Source organism: Megalobrama amblycephala, linkage group LG11 (genome assembly GCF_018812025.1).
Source record: "Megalobrama amblycephala isolate DHTTF-2021 linkage group LG11, ASM1881202v1, whole genome shotgun sequence".
Taxonomy (NCBI): domain Eukaryota; kingdom Metazoa; phylum Chordata; class Actinopteri; order Cypriniformes; family Xenocyprididae; genus Megalobrama; species Megalobrama amblycephala.
In genome coordinates this window covers 17,880,729-17,904,692 of record NC_063054.1, presented here as the reverse complement: position 1 = coordinate 17,904,692, position 23,964 = coordinate 17,880,729, and the positions used below count along the sequence as shown (strand labels likewise).

The window sequence follows — 23,964 nt, the reverse complement described above, 5'->3', positions numbered from 1 at the left end:
GGGAGTGTTTTTGAAATCTTCCATCACTATATCGTTGAATAAAGTCATTATTTTGTTTTTTTGGTGCACAAAAAGTATTCTCATCGATTCATAACATTAAAGGTGCCCTAGAACCAGTTTTTACAAGATGTAATATAAGTCTAAGGTGTCCCCTGAATGTGTCTGTGAAGTTTCAGCTCAAAATACCCTATAGATTTTTTTAAATTCATTTTTTTAACTGCCTATTTTGGGGCATCATTAACTATGCACCGATTCAGCGCGCAGCTCCTTTAAATCGCATGCTCCCTGCCCCCCTCGAGCTCTCGACTATAATACAGTGCATTTACAAAGTTCACACAGCTAATATAACCCTCAAATGGATCTTTACAAGATGTTCATCATGCATACTGCATGCATGCGTCGGATCATGTGAGTATAGTATTTATTTGGATGTTTACATTTGATTCTGAATGAGTTTGATGGTGCTCCGTGGCTAAAGCTAACATTACACACTGTTGGAGAGATTTATAAAGAATGAAGTTGTGTTTATGAATTATACAGACTGCAAGTGTTTAAAAATGAAAATAGCGATGACTCTCTTGTCTCCATGAATACAATAATAAACGATGGTAACTTTAACCACATTTAACAGTACATTAGCAACATGTTAACGAAACATTTAGAAAGACAATTCACAAATATCACTAAAAATATTGTGATATCATGGATCATGTCAGTTATTATTGCTCCATCTGCCATTTTTCGCTATTGTTCTTGCTTGCTTACCTAGTCTGATGATTCAGCTGTGCACAGATCCAGACATTAATACTGGCTGCCCTTGTCTAATGCTTGAACATGGGCTGGCATATGCAAATATTGGGGGCGTACACCCTGACTGTTACATAACAGTCGGTGTTATGTTGAGATTCGCCTGTTCTTCGGAGGTCTTTTAAACAAATGAGATTTACATAAGAAGGAGGAAACAATGGTGTTTGAGACTCACTGTATGTCATTTCTTTAAAATTGAACCACTGTAGTCACATGAACTGTTTTAAATATGTATTTTGTACCTTTCTGGGCATTGAAAGTGTAAATTATCTTGCTGGCATTGCAGGCCTCACTGAGCCATCAGATTTTATCAAAAATATCTTAATTTGTGTTCTGAAGATGAACAAACATCTTACGGGTGTAGAATTACATGAGGGTGAGTACTTAATGACAGAATTTTCATTTTTGGGTGAACTAACCTTTTAAATCTTTGTTATTGTTAACCATCTTAATTCAAGCAAACAGTTTGTTAGCATCTGTCACTGTTTTTCTTTTTGCATATAATCATAAATGAAGTCACTTGCTGACAGTCTGCACACATTAAATCTCCAGTTCCTTTGTTCTCGGGCAGATATCACTTCCCATATTTTTGTTAACATCAAAGACACTTCCATATTTTATAATACTTCATTAATATATTTCATTAAGAAGTCACAAAAAACATGATATAATGCTTAACAATTCAGTAAGTTATGTGCACTCAAATATGAAAATATACGAACTGAGGTGTCATGGCATTTCTATCTATTTGAATGTAAATTAAAAAATACTTTGTTAAGCATTACATACATGTTATGTTTGCTAATGTTGTTAATGAAAGTTATTATTAAGTTTTACACAATATGGCTGCCTTTATGTATTTTTCTCTGATATAAGGCAGAGATGAGTGTGAGCGCATCACAAAAATAAAACTGCAAAAAACAATGAAAGCAACAAAAAAAAAGGTACATGGTTTGGAAAATGACTGATACATTTCAATATTTTCACATGGCATCAAGAATGGAGAAAGATGATGGACCCATTAAGATACTGAACATAGATTCTTAATGGTTTTTATGTTTTTAAGGACACAAAGTTACATTGTCAGACTCAATATTATGTTCTTGGGGAAAAACACATAAGATTACTAAGAATCCTTGACTTGGAACCAAAACAAATTCATTTCTTAGAACTGAACAACCCATGTGGACTCCCTCCACAGAGGATATGGCCTCTGATCTGAATGGTTCTGATGGTATGGATCTGGGATCTGGATCTGGAATGAGTTCCATCATCCCCCCTGCATTCTAAAGCCGAGAAACAGGTACCTGTGACGTGGAAGCCTGGCAGAGGATCCTGGTTCTGACACACTACATTTGCCTCGTAGCTGTTGTGCAATGAGCAAAAGGGAGGGAGGGGTAAAAGAAAGAAAGAATGTTTCAGTCCCAGCAAATAAAGACAAAGCTCATGGTGACAAGCAGAGACATATAGCCAGGCCATCAGTATAATCACAAACCAGTAACAACAAAACAAAAAGGCGGCAGCAAAATAGGTGGCAATGACAAAAAAAATCTTGCAAGGTGCAAGAAACCTGGCTTTCCACACAGACACCTTCAAACAAATTGATTTGTTTCAAAGCCTGTCTGAAAGGTAAAGCCAGTGTTTCTTGTATATATTTCTTCCAGAGCCACAAATAAACATCTTTTACAGGGGGATGAGGAAGTGAGCAAATATCCCAGGGGATTTTGTCAATGAGAAATATCAAACTGAAACCAGCGTAGTGAAAACTTTCCCCCGATATAAGCTCAACCACCTCACTTCAGCAGGACAGTGACCTACAGGGCATGCCCAAAATAATATCAAAAAAGGGAGAGGAGATGCATTACCGATTGTCGTTTAGTAGAAACGCTGACATCTGAAACAGGACTGACTGATCCAGAAGTATCTGCGTCATCCGTAACAGACCAGAGGGACGCATCCTGTGAGTTGGGTGAAGATCTGAGTTTTAGCTTTGAAATGGAGATAGTCTGATATTATGGACAGTGCTGATGGAAAATGGGCCATTAAAGAGATGAATAAGCAATGAATGTGCTTTAAGACTGACCTGTCTGTTCCCAGAAGCCTGGAGCTCTTTATCTAGCAGCTCTAGGTATGTTTCGACAGCCTTCAGGAGCAGTTGCAGACGGTTCCCGATGACGTGCACCCTCTCTTGGGCCTCCAGACACTCGCTGCCATGTGCCTGCACCAGCAGCTGTCCTGAGAGCTCCTGCAGACTGTCCACCTTCTGCTCAGTCTCCGTCAGCTCCCGCTGGATTTGCTGCAGACAAATATGTATCAATGTAGTTTAGCTTGGTAAATTTAAGAACGTTTCGACTATGGATGAATTTTCATAATGTGATGCTGAAAAACATACTTTAAAGTACAATAGATGGCCATGCTATTTTCAACATACTATCTCGTGGGGTGGTCTATTCTTAACCTTTATTCTGCATTCAGTCTTGGGTGGATAGTAGGCAAATTTGTATGTCCATCCATAGCAAAAAGCAGTGACCTGTTCAGAGGTACCTTTAGCGCTCTGTAATGAGCTCGTAGTGTATGGCGATCTAGCCCTGATGCGATTGGGATAATCTCATTCCTCCGGCGGTCAATGTTTTCCAGCCAGAGAAGAAGACCATGACTCAGCTCATGGAACTCCTGTTGAGAAGCAAAAAGTTTGAGTGACAGTATCTGCCCATGTGTGTGCGTGTCTTTAATGTCCATTACCGTTAAAAAGTTGGAGGTTGGTATGATTTTTTAAAAATGTTTTTGATCAAAAACACTTTCAAACAGTAATATTGTGAAATATTATTATAATTTAAAATAACTGTTTTCTATTTGAATATATTTTAAAATGTCATTCATTCCAGTGATGGGAAAGCTGAATTTTCACTAACCATTACTCAAGCCTTCAGTGTCATATGATCCTTCAGAAATCATTCTAATGTGCTGATTTGGTGCTCAAGAAACATTCCTTAATTATTATCAATGTTAAAAAACAGTTGTGCTGCTTAATATTTTTGTGGAAACTGATATATTATTTTTCAGGATTTGATGAATAGAAAGTTCAAACAAATGACATTTATTTGAAAAATAAATCTTTTGTAACATTATAAATGTCTTTACTGTCAGTTTTCACCAATTTAACGCATCCTTGCTGAATAAAAGTATTACTTTCTTTTTATAAAAAAAAAAAAAAAATCTTACTGACCTCAAACATTTGATGGGTAATGTACATGCAGGTGAACATGTATGTACCTGACACTGCATCAGAGCATCTTGGAGTGCTGTTCTCCAATCCTTAAGTGATTTTCCCAGTCGATCCCAGCGTGAGTTCATCTCCTTAAGTTTCGCTTTCAGTTCCTGGCTCTCCTCTGAGTCTGTCTGGAGGAGTGCAACACTATTTAAGTTGATGGACAGTACTTTGGACTTATGGGAATCCATGGCCTTCTGTAACTCCTGTTGAGACAAAAACAAAGTGTTTGTGTTAGAAAGTTTGTGTGTGTCGGTTTTTGAGAATGCATTGTGATGTGTATTTAAGTCTTATTTTGGTTAATCAGGTCTTTGATGGTTTATTTCAGTTGTTAAATTGCTCTGAAAGTGAGGTCCAATTACAGTCTTTGGACTGTATACACATTTTAGTTTGTGTTCAACTAAAAATAAACTGGTGAAATCAGATGCTCCAAGATTTTAACAGACTCTGTATGTGGGTCAGCGGGATGCTGTGGATTTCCTCTGGTTTATTTCTGTTGCTGACATCCTGCCTGATTTGAAATGTCAATGTGTGTGTGTGAGCAAGACTTGTTTTACAGTGTAGACATATGAGCAACCCACATATGGAGCTGTCAGTGACAAATGTATCTGTTTACAGCTCGGGCATGACTAACTATTATATTTACAGTAATGCAAAATACTTAATTTGTACTTTCAGCAACAAAGTATAGAAATAATTTTTTTTCAATGAGATTTAGGGCAACTGCTTATAATGCAAAGTGGGCCAGCCCTGTGACCATATCAGCATATTAGAATGATTTCTGAAGGATCATGTGACACTGAAGACTGGAGTAATGAGCTTTGCCATCAAATGAGTAAATATAATTTTGAAATATGTTCAAACAGAAAAAAGTTATTTTAAATTATAATAATATTTCACAGTATTATTGTTTTTAGTGTATTTTTGAACAAATATATGCAGCCGAGGTGAGCATTAGAGACTTCTTTGAAAAACATTGCAAAATCTTAATCTTGTACAGAAACTCATTTCACCTTGCAGAATGTTTATTCTGATTCCTTGTCAAATTAGAAGACATCTTCTTTTTAGCAGCAACCCCCATACAGCAACATAGTGTGGCCCAGATCTCGCCCACATCTGGTACATGTGGATTACACGTGGACCAGTTGTGGGCCAGATCTGGGCCAACACTATGTTGCTGTCAGAGACAGAGCTGGTAAGTCATGATGCCAATTCACCATGGGTCCCTCTTGGGATTTCTAATGGGCTTTTAGAATAGCGGTTCTCAATTTTTGTTATAGAATGGAAAAGGCTCTTTAAGTAGCGTTATCCACATACTCTTAAATTTAAAAAGCTGCTTTTTATAAAAACAAAACAAAACATTATCTATACCAGAGGGAACCTGTGGCAAAATAGCATTTGGTGAACAGTCTGATTAGGCATGTAACAAGGTCATGTGACAATAATTTTGTTGGCTATGTTGAAATGTTTATCATCCATGGTTCGAATATTTTAATTCTTATCTAGATTTTAAGACTACAAACAGAATAGCTCTGTAAATCTCGTTTGTGATGATTTTCAAAAGCTATGGTCAATTGTGCAGCCCACCAATAGGAAGCTTACTAAACATGTAGAAAGCACAAATGTTCTTGTAAACCAAATAGGCAACACAAACCTTGAGTTTTCTAATTCTCTGCTCAATAGTGTGTATATCTGCACTGAGGTCTTTCCCCCTTAGCTCTGCTAACTCGGCCTCGGCCTGGCCGAGCCACACCTCCATGGTGTCCAGGTCAGAAGTCATCTGTTGCCATAGCACCAGGTCTTCTCTCTGCTTGTGATCTGAATCAGCAGACTGGGCCTGGATCAGCTCCCAGCGCTCAATGACACCTGAAATACGACAATTATCACAATACCATCAAATTTAAACATAATTGTGTACTCAGCAACTTCAGCGTCTCTGTGCTGGACTAACCTGTGCTCTGTGTCTCAGTGTTATCAGGGTTGCTCAGGCCTGACAGATTGTCCTCTTCCTCCTCTAGCTCCCCTTCAACCCTCTTGACCGCATTCAGACTGCCACGGCAATCATCCATTAGCCGCATCTGTGCAGAGAAAAGAAACAAATCAAACGTTTATTAACTTTGCCTCATTCAATAGCCACATACTGCCATTACAGACTAAACTGACTGAGCAGACACATCGAATCTGTACTTACATAGCCCATGTAAGAGGTGTCGTGGCCACCCATAGTGCCATCTGTCTGCTGGAGGCTGTAACGGCTGGTGTCCAGCATGTTGTCTAATAATCGAACTGCTTCGCCTGCAGGAGTTAATGTATTGATTATCATGGGATGTCACATGACCACCTTAAAAAAATAAGGATCATTCTGTGATCACATTGTGAATGTATTAGGAGTTTTGTAAGCTTTAAAACATGTTAAGTATTATTCATGTTATTCGCTGAATATGGAATGTGAATATTATACAGATAACTTACTTGTTCTATATTTAACATAACATTAGTTATAACAATAAAAAAATGAAAAAAACATGCAGGAAGGAATGGGCATTTGTAAAACTTATCCATGCAAGTGATTCCAAATATAGGGCAACATGACCTAAGATCCGCTTTACAGATGTGACATCACCTCATAGATTTTTTTGTTTTTTTTAAAGAAATAAATACTTTTATTCAGCAAGGATGCATTAAATTGATCAGAAGTGACAGTAAAGATCTTTTTTATGTTACAAAAGCTTTCTATTTCAAATAAATGCTGTTCTTCTGAACTTTCTATTTATCAAAAAACATGAAAAAAGTATTACGGTTTCCAAAAAGATATTAAGAAGCAGAACGGTTTTCATCATTGATAATAATAAATGTTTCTTGAACACCAAATCAGCATATTGGAATGATTTCTGAAGGATCATGTGACAGTGAAGACTGGAGTAATGATGCAGAAAATTCAGCTTTGCCAACACATAAATAAATTACATTTTAAATGCACTAAAAGAGAAAAATATGCATTACAAATAATTGCCAATCATTTTATTTTACTTATATGGACTGGGTTGTCTTTTATTCAGATTCATTGCTTTTTATTTCATTCTGATCTCAATATACTGTACAACAGATGCAGCAGCCTTGCGATTTATTAAACTATAAATTATTTCCACTGGACTACATTTCAAATCTCTTGGAGTTTCTCTCATCAAATTCTCAACTCTCTCTTTTGGTTTATTTTCAAGGAGGTGCTTTAAAACCGTATTTTCTCCCTTTCCTTCAGATCTAATGCCTATTAGCATCCTTTGCTTTGAGAAAGCTTTTAAAGTTGGGAAATGCAACAGACCAGATCTCTCAGAATGTATGACGTGCCCTTTTTTAAAATCATGCAATAGTTCATGCAATATATTTGAAAAGGACACTTCAGCATGCAGTGTAGTTTAATTAAGCATTAATTTAGCATGCCGCAACTTATTGCCTACCAGAGGAGGACCTCAATGTGTTTTCTGTTATTTTTATATAAGCCTCAGGGCTCTCAGGAATCACTACGTCTGTAGAAAAAGAGATACACAACAAGATATACCAACAGTTTATAGAGAAGACCTGTTCCGGGTGGTGGACACTCAGTTGGAGCATTATCTCATGAACATCCAAGTCAAGCACACTCACTTGTAAGTGCTGCAGTGGCCATAGACAGTAACTCCTCATCCTCATCTTTTTGTCTACCCCGCTCTGCAGACATGGTATGTCCCATGGGGTCCAGGTCATAGTCATGGTCCCATTCTAGAGGGATAGAGTCTACGCTGGCAGGGGTGTCCCGGCCAGAGCCATTTGTGCGAGCAGGAGCAGTGGCAGCTGAAGGTGGTCTGCTAGATGTCTGGGCATCATCCTCACTCCACTGAAGGTCTGAGAGGTCACCTGACTCCAATTCACGATCTGAGCCTTCACACTCATCATCGGTTAGCTGCGAACAAGAGGTAGCACGAAAGTGAGAGCCACCTTTACTCATGCAAAGCAAAATTCACTATATGAATTAAATATACACTAATCCTTATAAAAAATTCAAAAGTTATTCAGTCAAGAGCAGTGAGTGATTTTCTCTGTGTCTTTTGTTGTTTGATTAACATTAAAGACACAGACAACAGCAGGTTTATTAGGCTGCTGTCACTTTAAGACCGAATGCACAGATGTAATAAACTGACACACGTCCGGTTTTCACCCCAAATGTTTACGTTCACTTAAGATACAGCTGACTGTGTTTACATGAATACTCCATATATATTGTCATATCGCCCAGCCCCTGTGTAGATGTCTCACCGGCAGGCGTGTGAGTTTCCTGTAGTAGCGCTCCACCCGACCAAACACCTCCCTACAGTATCTCTGCAGCTCATCCAGCTCTTCCTCTATGACAGCAGCATCCAGAGGCTCACTCTTCTCCATCAGCACCTCCCCCTGGCCAAACACACTCTCCATCTTGCCCATGTTCAGACTGATCTCCTGCTGGAATGCCTGGGACACACAAGAAATCACAAGTGAAGTGATAAGAATTTTAAATACAATTTTAAGTAAATGTTCTACAGAACAAGTAAAAATAATTTTGTTATGAGTTTTCTAGGTCTAAAATATATATATCATGCATGTTAGTGAATTGTCAATGTATAAAAACATTTTTGGGCAATAATATTAACATGAATATGTTATATGTAATGAATATTTTAAATGTAAATCACACATGCACACACAGCCCTCACCTTTAGTTGTCGGATCTTGGCCTGAACGTCACACTCAGAGAAATGCTCGATGTTGGTGAGCTGCAGGTCCATCTCGGTTAGCCATACCAGAATACCATCTCTGGCTGTCTCAAACTCCTCTCTCTGACCAATGAAATGCTGCAGGACAAAAGAGGGACAAGTCAATGACTCACACTGTTTCTCTGTGAGGTTAGGTTCTGCATCAATAGTGATTGTTACAGAGGTTCTGAATATAATTAAAAGTATCTACAAGGTAAGATTTTTTTTTTTTTTAAACATTTTTGAAAGAAGTCTCATGCTCACAAAGGCTGCATTTATTTGATAAAAAATACTTTAAAAACAATGACATCATTAAAATTTAAAATAACTTTTCTATTTTAATACATTTTTTTAAAAATGTCATTTATTTCTGTGATGGCAAAGCATAATTACTGCAGTCTTCAATGTCACTTTCCTTCAGAAATCATTCTAATGCTGATTTGATGCTCAAAAAACATTTCATATTATTATCAGAGTTTAAAACAGCTGCTGCTAAATATTTTTGTGGAAACTGTGATTCATGTTTTTTTCAGGATTCTTTAATGTATAGAACAGCATTTATTTGAAATAGAAATCTTTACTGTCACTTTTGATCAAATTAATGCATCCTTGCTGAATAAAAATATCAGTTTACTCAACTTACTAACCCCAAATTTTTAAACAGTAGTGTATATAAAGTATAACTTATAATACATCACCTTAAGTCTGCGCAAGATGGCTGCTACTCTCCTCTGTAGTATATCCCAGCGTCGGTTCCCATCATGCACCATTTGTCGTAGATGGCAGGACGAGTCTGTGCGGTTCTCGCGTGCCAGCCTTCGATATTGCTTATTGATCAGCTCCAGCTGGGTCAGACACTCCTGCACCTGTCTCTGAAATGCCTGTGATATAATAGCAATGTAAGTAAGACCAGCTAGAAGTATCTCGTGCAAAAACACCATTACATACTATGTGAACAAAGTTCTTTAGACAGATAAATATTTACAAACAAACTGGTATAACTCACCAGCTACACCTTGTTTAAGTTTGAATTATGTGAAGCATTTTTAAATGAAATCAAGGTTTTAGCATTTGTTTCAGTCTTCAATGATAACTTTCAAATGGTAAAAGACTAAAGGTTAAAGTGGACAGGACGGTAGCCATTGGATGCCTGCAGTGAGACACGTGCTGAAGAGACCCCACTGACCCAGTCTCTGGAAAGTGAACGAGTCATCAGAGGACAGGCTGGTGACAGATACTTGATATCTCAGTCATTTCCTGCTGGTATTGAGAATCAAAACCGGCAAGCTTCGGGTTACCAGTCTGACTCTCTAACCATTAGGTCATGACTGCTTTTGATTTCTCCAGAGATTTTCCAGAGAAACTTTGCGTGTGCTCACAAAACATTTGTGTTCTTTGTGAGCGAAAGACAAATAATTGGCAAATAATTTTTCCTCAAATCTCAATTTTTTTCCTTCACCATGTCCCTATAGGGGCTCCATACCTTTCTCGGTTGTCCTCTAGACCAGGGGTTCCCAATTCCAGTCCTCGCACCTTCCTGCTCTACACATTTTGTATGTCTCTCTTATCTGACACGCTCAATAGAGGAAAGGATTCTATTCGACAATATGTGCACTACGAAGTGGACTTAAAAGGGTATTTGGTCATCTTAAGGGAGATTCCAATCTGAATCAGGTGTGTTTGTATGCTGCTGTTCACAGGTGTAAAGCGCATAAGATGCGACAGTTACAAGTCAACTATCACGATTACGGTTAAATATGATAAAAAGACATATTACCAAATTACATTTATTTTCATATTAAACATCGCAACATACATTTATCATTCAGTTTAGGGCTTTTGAATTGGACAGATTTAGATTAAAGGTGCCCTAGATTATGTTTTTAAAAGATGTAATATAAGTCTAAGGTGTCCCCTGAATGTGTCTGTGAAGTTTCAGCTCAAAATACCCCATGGATTTTTTTTTTATTAATTTTTTTAACTGCCTATTTTGGGGCATCATTATAAACGCGCCGATTTATGCTGTGGCCCCTTTAAATCCCGTGCTCTCCGCCCACAGAGCTCGCACTTGCCTTAAACAGTGCCTTAACAAAGTTTACACAGCTAATATAACCCTCAAAATCGATCTTTACAAAGTGTTCGTCATGCATGCGGCATGCATGCGTCGGATTATGTGAGTATTGTATACTGTTATATTGTTTACTTCTGATTTTGAATGAGTTTGATAGTGCTCCGTGGCTAACGGCTAATGCTACACTGTTGGAGAGATTTATAAAGAATGGAGTTGTGTTTTATGCATTATACAGACTGCAAGTGTTTAAAAATGAAAATAGCGACGGCTCTCTTGTCTCCGTGAATACAGTAATAACCGATGGTAACTTTAACCACATTTAACAGTACATTAGCAACATGCTATTGCTAACGAAACATTTAGAAAGACAGTTTAGAAATATCACTAAATATCATGTTATCATGGATCATGTCAGTTATTATTGCTCCATCTGCCATTTTTCGCTATTGTTCTTGCTTGCTTACCTAGTCTGATGATTTGGTTGTGCACATCCAGACGTTAATACTGGCTGCCCTTGTCTAATGCCTTTTATAATGTTGGAAACGTGGGCTGGCATATGCAAATATTGGGGGCGTACACCCCGACTGTTACGTAACAGTCGGTGTTATGTTGAGATTCGCCTGTTCTTCTGAGGTCTTTTAAACAAATGAGATTTATATAAGAAGGAGGAAACAATGGTGTTTGAGACTCACTGTATGTCATTTCCATGTACTGAACTCTTGTTATTTAACTATGCCAAGATAAATTAAATTTTTAATTCGAGGGCACCTTTAAGTAAAATTTATAATTAATTAATAGTTTTATGGATGCATTACACACATGCATATTAAATTTAAATATGGTATTTATATTATATTTATTTACAGAAGTATATTATGGCATCAAACCGTAAACTCCTCTAATATGCACAACTGGAGTTTTGTCTATGTTTGACATTGCAGATAACGATGTTGCGAATAAACACATATTTTCAAGTGACGTGAACTTCAACAGATATCCTGTGCTCAGGGAGTAGGGAGCAGTGAACACTTCGTAGGGACCCTGTCAATCGGGACGCACCCCAGTTCATGGAGTTCTCTTCTAATGAGCTGATGATCCGAATCAAGTGTGTTAGATAAGAGAGACATACAAACTGTGCAGAGCTGGAAGGCGCGAGGACTGGCATTGGGAAACTCTGCTCTGAACCCCAGTGACTCTCTCTGTGGATCTCAGAGTACCTCAAATTTCTTGAGCTCCTCTTTAGCGATGGTGTACAGAACTCCAGAGGAGTTGGGCAGAGCTGCTGTCCTCTCTGACACTTTCAGCCACTCTTCAAAACGGGAGTAATCATCCAGAAACTTCTGCCACAACCTCCATGTCTCCTCAATCCTGCAGAAACACATACAGTAGGGTTCAAACGTCTACACAGTCCACACTAAAAATATACCTGCAAATATAACTGTACAATTTTAGGCTGTTAAACAGTTCATCATGTGCTGAAGTCAACTCTGAAATAACCTTCATACAATGAGCCAATAGGCATCGCATGCTCTCACAGCTATTCCTCTGGTGGTCTGGTTTAACTATCCTAAACAGCTCACTTTCAACTTTAGACTTTTTTACAGAATTAATTTTGATTGTACTGTGCTTCATTTTCATCACATTTTATTCAAGTGCAGTCAGCATATATACTAACTACTGTTCAAAGTTTAGGTCTCCTATGGTGCAAGTTGCATTTATTTGCTCAGAAATACAGTAAAAACATACTATACAGTACAAACACACTCACTTGAGCCTCCTCTCCATTGCAACAGCACAGATGTTTCTCCAGCGGCGGTCCAGGCCGCGTGTGGCCTGCTGGATGGATTCACATTCAGTTTCTGTGGCACAGGCATCACAGTCATGCAGCAGCACCTCACACAGGTTCAGCACTGATGCCACACCGGTGCTGTGCTTCTCGATGTCACGCTGCAGATCCTGCACAGAGATAGAAAATTTGTACTGAGCTTCTCAAGACATCCTGACATCATGATTATTTTGGCAGTTTCTATGTTATTTCAGTTTATTAGGCAGAGAAGCTTGCAGTCATGCATTTCTCCATAAATATGTTTCATCTTGTTGCATCATCAGGTCCAAAAAAACTAAAAAGAACTTGCCCTTTTATAATCATATGATAATTTGTCTCTAATGCATAAAGAGGATGACGTGTGCTGGCTGTTGCTGGGTAAAATGAGGATACATAATAATGCTAAAACCGTAACTGGGTCAGATGAAGTCAAGTTCATTTTGTCTGAAGAGTTCTCACCGGGATTTTTAAACTCTCATTTCACTTGTAGCGATTTAACAGGTCTTTACAATACACTAAGAAATGTTTGTGTGTCTTTTATATCTCAGGGAAATTTATGTTTAATGACCTTTTTTATGACTAACTATAATGATAGACTGTTATGTGGCTGCCTGTGAATGAATGTCATTTCTGTGTGTGTGTGTTACCTGTTGCTGGTTGAGTTTTCTTTGGATCTCGTGTGAGTCACAGGTCTCATAGACAATGGGTCGTGAAAGTTCAGTCTCGACTTGAGCCAGCCAGGAGCGCAGACTGCTCATGTTCTTATCCAGCTGCTGCACGGCCACTAGTGTCTCCCTCAACTTCTTGACCCTACAGACCCCAGAAACAGATTGTATTAACATCAGATTCTGATTCAGATGAAGCATAATCACAAACACAGAAAACATGAAAAAAGTACAATATGACACTATAAGCTATACTATAAGCTTTATGAACAAGGACTGTGCAGTGTGCAAACATATTTAATGTTTAGTCAAGGTAACTTGAGATCAGCTCTCTCGAGAAAAAAAGAAAAAAAAAAGAAAAAAGAAAAAAAGATGCCTTTCAAAGAATCATTAAATATGGGGTGTACACTCAATAATTTATTTTCTGAGTGTGTTTTTCTGAATAGTCATATTTTGATTGGAAATACTTTTATAGTATTGTGTCTTTCGAAAAAACATAGCATTTTAATTTTAACAGTAAGCCCCAAATAAAGACAAAAATAAATTTTTGTTAATATAAAGTCAATATAAATTTAAATAAAAATAATAAATACAAATAAAATAAATTATTATGATTATTTAATAATAATAATAATAATAATAATAACAATGCATATTTAGTTATTATTATAGTAGTTTGATAATTATTTTATTTATTTTTGTCAAATTTAATCTTTAAATAAAAATGTATATCATACTAAAAAAACAATATTGTTAATTTCTACTTTCATCACAGCATAATTAACTGAAAATAATGCTTATACAATGTTACTGCTTACAACAGCATTTCTAGCATCTATTTAAACATTTTTAATGTACTGTAAATATAAACATATGGTTTACATATTAGTTCACCCAAAAATGAAAATTCTGTCATTAATTACTCAACCTCATGTCGTTCCAAACCCGTAAGACCTTCGTTCAGCTCTCGGATTTCATCAAAAATATCTTAATTTGTGTTCTGAAGATGAACAAAGGTCTTACGGGTGTGGAAAGACATGAGGGTGAGTACTTAATGACAGAATTTTCATTTTTGGGTGAACTATCCCTTTAAATACAACATTTGCTTTACATTGTTAACTGATGTGAGGTCAAGCTGTACTGCAAATATAACAACATAAGCAGAGACAGAATGCAATCCAATGGTGTCAGTGTTTCCTTTAATTCCTGAATTCCAGAATCACATGCTCAATGCAGTCACACTGTCACACTCACAAATACCAGCATAGTATGTTTCAGCTGTGCCATCATTCCAGATTTATCTCTCAGAAAAATGTCTTATCTTATCTCAGGTTAGACATAAAGCAAAGCACACTGACGCAGAGTGGACATTTCAATTTCAGCTAACTTTGTTTGAAAATTTGGTGTATGCTGCAGGCAGTTAGCAAAAACACAGACAGAGTTTGACCTGGTGAGATAAAGCCCTCATGTAACCCTGGTATTTGATTGGTTCAGCGTGACTGTGCTTCACACTACTACATTCCTAAAACACAACGGAAGGTCAACCAATGCAGCATAGTAAAGTGTTTTCTTCATTTAACAAACTGAGGTCTCTGATCAATAATGTACATTTGAACAATCACGTGTCTGGAGAAAAACTATGGTACTTTTATTTAAACACCTCAAACTACATATTTCATCCACATAAAATAATAATCCTCATTTCAGGCACTTCACCATTAGTCACATGTCTAAGTATGACATAAAATACCAAATACAATACACTGCAAATTCCAGCACTGCATTGAAATATCTGGAGAATATGTAAATTATAATATGTAAATGATAAGTGAATATATATTTCCTGCCTGTTAATGTCGCAGTCACACTCTGGCAGATCTGAGTCCTGTCCAGGGCATCCTGCCATGTCATCAGTGCCCATTTCCAGCACCATTGGGCCTAATCTTCCCAATCAAGTGTCCCAGAAGAAAGTAATACTTCCACCCTGTCAAAATTCCCCTTCTCTTTCGTCAGAATAACAGTGTCCAGGCTTTCTCTACTACTCTGGTTAGTGTGTGGGGTATCTGAGCATGTGTGTGTGAACTGCTCTCAAGTGCAGGCATGAGCAGCTGGGAGTGACAAATACTGCTGTGGCTAAAATAAGACGACAGTCATTAGCATGTGTTTATCAGAGGACTGGAATGTGTGTGTCTCTTGTGTGTGTGCATGTGTATATATATATATATATATATATATATATATATATATATATATATATATATATACACACACAAAGATAGTGATAAACGATACCAACTATTTTTATCTTGAAAATAAATCTAAAACTTGTTTTGCAGTTTTTTTTTAATTAGTATATTATTGTTGATGTTGAGGAAAAAAATGTAAATTAGGAAAAAAAAAACTAAATTGGAAATCCAAAACATTGTGTTTTTGGACATGTGGGCCTACTTAACCATATTTTGTTGATATATTTGTACTCAGAAGTGAGCTAAATCTGACAAAACCCCCTTTTGGTAACATCCTCCTTTGTATAAATGGTATAAAAATCAAGCAAATAATTTTTTTTTAATTGTAAAAATGCAAGAAGTTTTCTTTTAGGGTTAGAGTGTTGGTTAAGGTTAGATATATATAATATATATATAACTAGCTGTATAAAAACAATAGAAGTCTATGGAATTTCCCTGTTCAGATAGCTAAGTAAACACGTGTGTGTTTGTGTGTGTGTGTGTGTGTGTGCATTTTTCCGATTTATGAGGACACAAATTTGTATAATGACATGAGTATTACAATGGTATTATGGCGTAAACATGAAATATGAGAACATTTCATGGGTCCTCATATTTAAAATAGCTTTAAAAACATACTAAACAATATTTTATTTTATTACTTTATGTAATAATGCAGAAAGTTTTCTGTGATGGGTAGGTTTAGGAGTAAGGGTAGTGTAGAGGCATAGAATGTACAGTTTGTACAGTATAAAAACCATTACGCCGATGGAATGTCCTCACTTTGATAGCAAAACAAACCTGTGTGTGTGTAAGAAAGATTTAAAATATGTTTGCTTTTGAACAATGTGGATACTTTTGCTTCAGCAAAAAACTCTACACTTAGCTCTTTAATTAAATCCAAATAAAAGCATGTCAATTTACTACTATTCTCTAGACTCTTAGGGAAAACTCAAAACAGCAGCTGTCGCACAGAGCTAATGTACATGAGTGAGAGTGTGAGAGAGGATGACACCCTCTCACGCATGGGCTGCAGTGAAATTAACACCCCACATGTGAGAAGCTTTCAGACTTGACTGCAAGCAACTCGACTGTCCGAGTCTTATCCAGAGACACTATGCTGTCATGTTTAAGATGCTGGTGCAAAATATTTCCTTTCCACCCATGGGTCATTAGCACAAGGAATGCTCAGTTCATGCCCCTATTTCTATAGCTTGTTCTGGCAAAGATCAACTCTCACAAGCATAAAAGACACAAAGGCAAAACAATTGTAAATGTACAACTATTATGAAGCTCTGATCCAACATAAACCATTGTCCTGCAATTTCATTTTAGAGACTCACCTAGCTGCTATAAGGTCAAGCAGATGCTGCCAGCGCTCATTGACTTTGCTGAGTTTGTATTGGATTTCTGCAGCTTTGCTTTCATGGCTGGCCTGAGCCAGTCTCTCCCCCATCTGTTCCAGCTGACACTTGTTTTCATTGGCCACTGAGATCTCTTCCTGGTAGTCCTGATAACAAAGAGATTGCACATTTGTTCAGTTGAAAATTCATGATTATACAACGTTTTTTTTAGTTTAAGGAAATAAATGTGTTGTCAATTATAATATCACCTTCTTGAGCTTCTCAATCATCTCCTCAATGCTGATGTCGCCATTCTGCGAGACCTTGCTCTCCATGTGGGTGAGCCACTCACACAGCTCTTTGTTCTTCTCATTAAACACAGCCCACTCGTTCAGCCTCTCGCTCACCTGCTGCCTGCGCAGGGACAGCTGCGGGGATGACAGACAATAATCGATTAAGATCAAGTGTTCAGTGAGTACAAGAGAAGGACGTGAAGGTCAATGAGAGAAGGTGCAAAATGTTTGGTAAGCAGAATAAGAAAAGGTGGATGTCAGATGGACAGGTACTATTTCAGTCTCTAAAGTGTCATGCACCCAACTTCCTTCCCAAGGTCCTTCCTTACTAAGAGGCACTAGGGTGAAGAGGCACAAAAATTGCAATCCTTTAGACTACTCTGCTCTAAGCAAACAAAGAGCCATCAAGAAGTTTGATTCAACAACAACCCGTACATTTTATGGGCAAACGCAAAAGCATTGAAATATAATTTTTCCTCCCGTCTCAATTCTTTCCCATCACTATTTCTATTTAGAAAGCAAACAAGCCTCCTCCAAACACAAAGACCGTACTAAGATATTTCAAGCACTTCTGGGAAATTTTAGATGATTACTGGGTAAACACTAAATATAAGCATATAGTTTTGTCTCGTTTTCAAGTAAAAATATCTTATATAAGTCTTGTTATAAGAATAAACCTCACTTAATGTAGTTAGATTTATGCATAGAACATAAATTTATCAATGATTAAGAAAATGATTGCATTTTTGAATAAGAATTATACTATCTTATGAGAAAATCAAACTTAATGTATCGAATTTACCCTATATTTTGCTATTTGCTAATAAATTTGCAAATCAGTTCATCCCTTTACATATTCATTGTCTGATGTTATTAAAACTTACAGTTGTTCATATACTGTAATGTCAGTGTTTCAGTGTCTGAGTTTGTTCCCTGTGCTGTACTCTTGTGAAATGCTTGTGTTTATGGCAGACAGCAGTGCATAGAATGTGTTCTGGTGTAAGACAAATGTGAAGGGACAGACTGTTTGGCTGACGTGTGTACCTGGTGACAGGTCTCCTCCCACTGTCTCTGGAGTAATATCAGTCTCTCCTGTAGGACTGTGAGGTCATCAGCGCTGAGGCCGCTGGAGAGAGACTCCCTCAGAATACACAGCCCGGCTACATCATCAGCCCAGCCTTCAATACTTCCCTCTAATTCCTATCACACACACATACATAGTCATGATCACTTCCGAAACAAAACAAAACAAAACAAAACAAAACAAAACAAAACAAAACAAAAAACAAAACAAAAGACAAGACAAAATAAAACAAAACAAGACAAGACAAGACAAGACAAGACAAGACAAGACAAGACAAAAAACAAAACAAGACAAAACAAAATAAAATAAAACAAAAGACAAAACAAAACAAACAATAGGAAGGTATACCATTCATACTTGGTACAAATGTTTGAATGTCTTCACTGCAAAAAATGCTTTCCTTACTTAGATTTATTGTCTTGTTTCCAGTCCAAATATCTAATAATTCTTAAATCAAGAAGCATTTTCTAGAAAATGTTGAAATTTTTTTTACTTTTTTTCAGAAAAAAATGAAAATTAAATAAATAAAAAGTCAAAAATTAAGTGAGTTTTTCCTTAAAATAAGCAAAATAATCTGCCAATGGTGCAAAATAGTCTTGTTTAGATTAAGTTTAGATTTAAGATTATTTTGCTTACCCCACTGGCAGAGTATTTTGCTTATTTTAAAATGAGAAAAAATATGTCATTTTACTTATCTAGTAAAAGCATCTGGATTTAAGATATTTTTAGATATACGGACTGGAAACAAGACAAAAATGCTAAGAAAAGCATTTTTTGCAGTGCATTTATCTAAAACAGAGGAATATTGTCTGCACATATTCTTCCCCTCACACACACAAACACAAACCAGATGACATTAATTGCATTTGTATTGATATTTGCTGATATTGATATCTCTGCGAGCATTCACAGTGTGTTACTATGTATAATCCTAATACAGATATGGTATGTGACTCACAGATAACAACAGCCAACAAGACATAAACACATAAGTGACTTCTGTGTCAAGAAATAATTAGAATAGAAAAAGGTGGCAAAACACTTTTGTTTTGCTGCTGCAAAAGCATTTCCTACAAAAAAACCTCAGCGTGTCTGCTAACATGTATGGTTTTAGCATGATTAGCATGCACCTCAAATTCTTTCCCTCAGGCAAAGTCAAAGAAACACTTGCTGATAGAGATCAGAACAGGTTAATGTTACTTTAAATGCAACCCAGATAAAAAATTAATCAAAGCGTCAAGGCATAACGTACATGAAGTAAGCAAGGGTATTATTAAATGGTTGACAGCAGCAGACTGCACAAACAAGTATGTTGAATAATTATCTAGACGACTGAGATGCTGTTGTTTTATGTCAAATCTGGTTAGGAAATAGTGTTTAATGCTTTAACACAAATAATGAGAAAGATACTCTGAAGCAACACGTCTCTAGAAGGTCATAGAACACAAGATGAGTCAGATTTCGTTTGTGTACCTTGCAGCGAATCTGTTCTGTGTGCAGCTCTTCGTGGTGGTCGGGCAAAGGCACAGAGAGTTTTTGCTTAAAGTCCCTCAGCTTCTTGTGTGATGCAGCAATTCCTTTCTCACACTGATCCCAGTCCTGCACACACAGCCAGAGAGAAAAAAATATTGTGAAATCATGAGAGATAGAACGATCATGATAATTTTCAAGGATTGCACGTCCTTTTATGGCACTCTGCAGTTGCAGCAGCACACAGTCTGACAAGATATGTAATCATGTATCTTAGAAACATCAAGCTTAGCAGTTTTTTATGCACTAATAAACATGCTTATTACATCACTCGAAAAAAAGTCGGATAGAGATGTATGGCATCATCGCATTTGTAATATGAACTGTAATAGAGAAAGTCATATGTAACCAAATCCAGTCAAGTCTTTATTTAAATGTGGCCAGAGCAAAGGGTCATGGTCCTGAGACACAGAGAGAAAGATTATCATGCAGAGATAAAGCAGTGAGGTACCTTCTATCATGTCATCCTAGAAAACAGAGAGAGGAAGAGAAAGAGGCAGAGGCCGAAGGAAAGAGGAGCCATTTTCCTTTGCAATCCAAAATTGTTGTCTGTGCCCCAGTGTGCTGCGTCAAAATGGAGCGGATGCCTGCCTGTCCCTGCTACCCTGTGTTGGCAGTGCAGCGCCGCTCGGACTCCCTCCCACAGTACTGAAGATATTTCTCTCGTCTTCAGCTCTCTCGCTGCCTCTTTCTCTTTTTCATCCCCCTCACACGCACACACTAAACACATCACACTCTCTCTCACTCTCGTTATGCTACAGCAGCTTGCCTCTATTTGCTCTGTAAGGTCAGATGCTAAGTCCTTCAATGTCTCTCTTTTCTTTTAGGAAAAGCACTATGAACAAGAGATCCATTTATTTGTTTGCAGAATCTTCGCTTTGTATATTTAATTTTTGAGTAACATAAGGTTCATTAGTTAAGAATATTAGTTAACATGAACTAATAAAGAACTGCACTTCTACAGTATTTATTAATCTGTGTTAATGTTAATTTCAACATTTACTAATACATTATTAAAATCCAGAGTTGTATATGTTAACATTAGTTAATGCACTGTGAAGTAACATGAACAATCTATGAACAGCTGCATTTTTATTAACTAATGTTAACAAATACAGTAACAAATGTATTGCTCATGGTTAGTTCATGTTATTTAATACATTAACTAATGTTAACAAATGAACTTTATTGTAGTGTTACCGACTTCTGTTTCGCATCATTTAACATTGCAGCTATATTTTGATTCTGATATTTGTTGCTAGAAATAGCTTGTAGCCCTGATTTCACAGAACACAAAACACCAAAACAATCAGAACTTGAAAGTTTAACTACAGGCACAGCCCTTAAAAATCTTTGACATCCTACTGTAACAAACTTTTACAACCACATAACACTGCAATGCAACAGCATGTCATATTTATACAGTGGGGTCTAAAAGTCTGAAACCACACTGAAAAACCTGAAAATAAAAGCCTAAAAATACTTTTTAGAATGTATGTAAAATAAATCATTTTAAAATAAATAATGAAAAAATAAATAAACATTTTATAAAATGATTAAAAAATAATTATTAATTGAAAATGATAAAGTATAAACTTCTGAAATTAATTTACATTCTTAATTCCATTTTTACACTTAAATTGTTGTGCTGATAATTAAATTAATAACTTTTTTTTATTAAAAAAATGCAAAAGAGAAGCATTTTTACCACTTTGACCACTAACCATACATGTGCTAATATCAATCAACTCACAGTAAAACACAAATAACCAAACACTCTACTCAACTATTCAACTTTATACTTTGTCAGTGATATGAACAGGGCTTTCCCTTAATATTCGAATAATTGTTAGTCAACTAGAGGAGGCTTAGTCAACCAAAAATTGTATTAGTCAGTTAGTCACAGAAAAAATAAAAACAGTCCATGCGGGATAGATCGTTAACGGCGGGTCCTTTGTTCGCCTATCATCCATCTACCTCAGATATGGCTTATCTTTTGAAACATGTAAATAATAGCAACTTTACATGGCTGCCTGCTCTAACGTTCACCTAGATAAATGTGCGCTATTATCATTGACTTAATCTCTGCAGCCGAAAACACAGAAAACATAATCAATAAACTATTAAAATGTTATGACAGTCTCCTTGCTGTTTTTCATGACACATTCATAAACATTACTTTTGCCAGTGTGCTGCTGCAAGGTTTATGTGTGCGTTTAAGCGCTGATTGAGCTATGTATTACTGGTATATATAGGCAATTAAAGGCTCATTATTATAATTTATATGGCTTTTTAATATACACATGCGATTAGTCAAATAATCGCTTAAATGAACAACTACTAGCCGACTAGAAAAATCTTTAGTCGAGGTTAGCCCTACAAATAAGCAACAAGTCAAACAGTAAGTGCACCCAAATAACTCACCCTTAACAAAGAAAGCAGTTCTTTCTTCCTTTCATCGAGACGGATGTTAATAGTCCTCCAGCGCTCCTGCACATCAGTGAGCTCAGTGTGAAGTGAGGCCTCCGCTCTGGCATCAGCCCACAGGAGGAGTTGCCTGCCAGCCTCCACTGTGAGGATGTAGCTGCCCTGTTGCCTCTGGAGCACACGCTCCTTCAGCTAGATGGTGAAAAGTCAACATCCATCTTGCTTAAGGCTATTTGCATGTGGGTATTATTTCTGTTTACACAACTAAGATTATATCTTTACCTGTATGTGGTCTAACATTCCACGGATCTGCTGTAGTGCTACTGTTGCTCCCTGTTTTTGGTCTTCCGGTTCCAGTGACACCTCTTGCAGCCAGTGGCGCAGTTTCTCTATCAGCTCTGTGTACCGCTGCCACTGCCGAACCAAACTGTCAATAATCCCCCGTCTCTGCTGGGCCCGCCTCACCACGCCTTGCCACTGGTTACTAAGCAGTGCCAGTTTCAAGCCAAAGTCATCCCTTTTGTGTCAAAAGGACAAAAAAAAGAATGTCACTTCAAGTATTTTTGAATGAAAGAATAAGAATAAACAAATAAACAAACATTACCTGTCCTCCACTTGTCCCTGATTCAGTAGCTGATGTCCATCACTGATGATAGAGTATAGAATCTGTTGTCGACTAAACATGTCTGCTTGGAATAGCTATCCACACACACAAAAAACAAAAACAAAGTTTAGTAGAGCAGTTCTATGAAGTAGGTCATTAATGCTTTTTATGCCATATATTTCGATTATTTTTAAATTGATTAATCTTCCTAATATAGCCATCTTATTGTGTGAGTTTTGAAATAAAAAACTATATGTGGACATCAATATACTTGTCCTAATAAGAAAAATAAGGAATGTTTCTTGAACACCAAATTAGCATATTAGAATGATTAAAATTTAGCTTTGCCATTACATAAATTGCATTTTAAAAAATATAGAAAATAGAAAACATTATCAAAAACATTCAAAAATCAGCAACACTTTACAATAAGGTCTCATTTATTAACATGAATTAATACTTTAACTAACATAAACTAATAATGAGCAATATAGTTTTACAGAATTTATTCTGTATGATGTTAATGTTAATAAAAATGTACATTTTAGTTCACAGTGCATTAATGTTAACAGATACAACTTTTGATTTAAAAATGTATTAGTAAATTTTGAGATTAACATGAACTAACATTAATAAATGCTGTAAAAGTATCGTTCATTGTTAGTAGGTTAAATAATGTAGTTAACTAACTAACATTTCCAAATGAAACCTCCTTGCAAAGTGTTACCAAAAAAACCTTACCAGAACTTTTGAACGGTAGTATAAATGTGGCTTTTCATTTCACTTGGTTGTGTTCATTTTAAAGACATCTGTTCCTAATCAGTACCTCATGCTCTCTCTGCTGGTCTAGCAGGCTCTGGTAGTTCCCAGAGATCTCAGCAGCCAGCTTCTCCTCTGTTTGGGTGAGGAAGGTCATCCATGCATCACACTTCTCCAAGAAGGTCTGTCTTTGCAGTACCAGGGCTTGAAGTTTACTGCTCAAAAAAACACACAGAAGTGAATATTACACGTTTATGGAGAACACAGATATTGAACATCTACTGTAGATCAACAGCA

The 23,964-nt window shown here is 36.8% G+C and overlaps 1 protein-coding gene across 3 annotated transcripts in view; it reads right to left on the bottom strand.

Annotated features, from left to right (window-relative positions):
• The window catches only part of syne1a (spectrin repeat containing, nuclear envelope 1a), a 160,053-nt gene that overhangs the window by 1,550 nt on the left and 134,539 nt on the right, over window positions 1–23,964 (bottom strand). Inside the window, exons 122-145 of one of the 3 annotated variants that reach the window (XM_048206457.1) lie at window positions 23,735–23,882; window positions 22,909–23,003; window positions 22,587–22,821; window positions 22,302–22,496; window positions 19,821–19,946; window positions 18,308–18,463; window positions 17,240–17,398; window positions 16,971–17,137; window positions 13,385–13,547; window positions 12,681–12,868; window positions 12,130–12,280; window positions 9,540–9,722; window positions 8,803–8,940; window positions 8,369–8,560; window positions 7,721–8,015; window positions 7,534–7,602; window positions 6,267–6,370; window positions 6,027–6,153; window positions 5,730–5,941; window positions 4,081–4,281; window positions 3,352–3,480; window positions 2,891–3,103; window positions 2,673–2,765; window positions 2,115–2,173 (exon numbers count right to left, since the gene is read on the bottom strand). In XM_048206457.1, coding sequence (XP_048062414.1) covers window positions 2,115–2,173; window positions 2,673–2,765; window positions 2,891–3,103; window positions 3,352–3,480; window positions 4,081–4,281; window positions 5,730–5,941; window positions 6,027–6,153; window positions 6,267–6,370; window positions 7,534–7,602; window positions 7,721–8,015; window positions 8,369–8,560; window positions 8,803–8,940; window positions 9,540–9,722; window positions 12,130–12,280; window positions 12,681–12,868; window positions 13,385–13,547; window positions 16,971–17,137; window positions 17,240–17,398; window positions 18,308–18,463; window positions 19,821–19,946; window positions 22,302–22,496; window positions 22,587–22,821; window positions 22,909–23,003; window positions 23,735–23,882 — 3,798 coding nt within the window. Of the gene's footprint in view, window positions 1–2,114; window positions 2,174–2,672; window positions 2,796–2,890; window positions 3,104–3,351; window positions 3,481–4,080; window positions 4,282–5,729; window positions 5,942–6,026; window positions 6,154–6,266; window positions 6,371–7,533; window positions 7,603–7,720; window positions 8,016–8,368; window positions 8,561–8,802; window positions 8,941–9,539; window positions 9,723–12,129; window positions 12,281–12,680; window positions 12,869–13,384; window positions 13,548–16,970; window positions 17,138–17,239; window positions 17,399–18,307; window positions 18,464–19,820; window positions 19,947–22,301; window positions 22,497–22,586; window positions 22,822–22,908; window positions 23,004–23,734; window positions 23,883–23,964 lie in introns of all 3 variants that reach the window. The other 2 variants (XM_048206455.1, XM_048206456.1) reach the window with 2 other exon arrangements.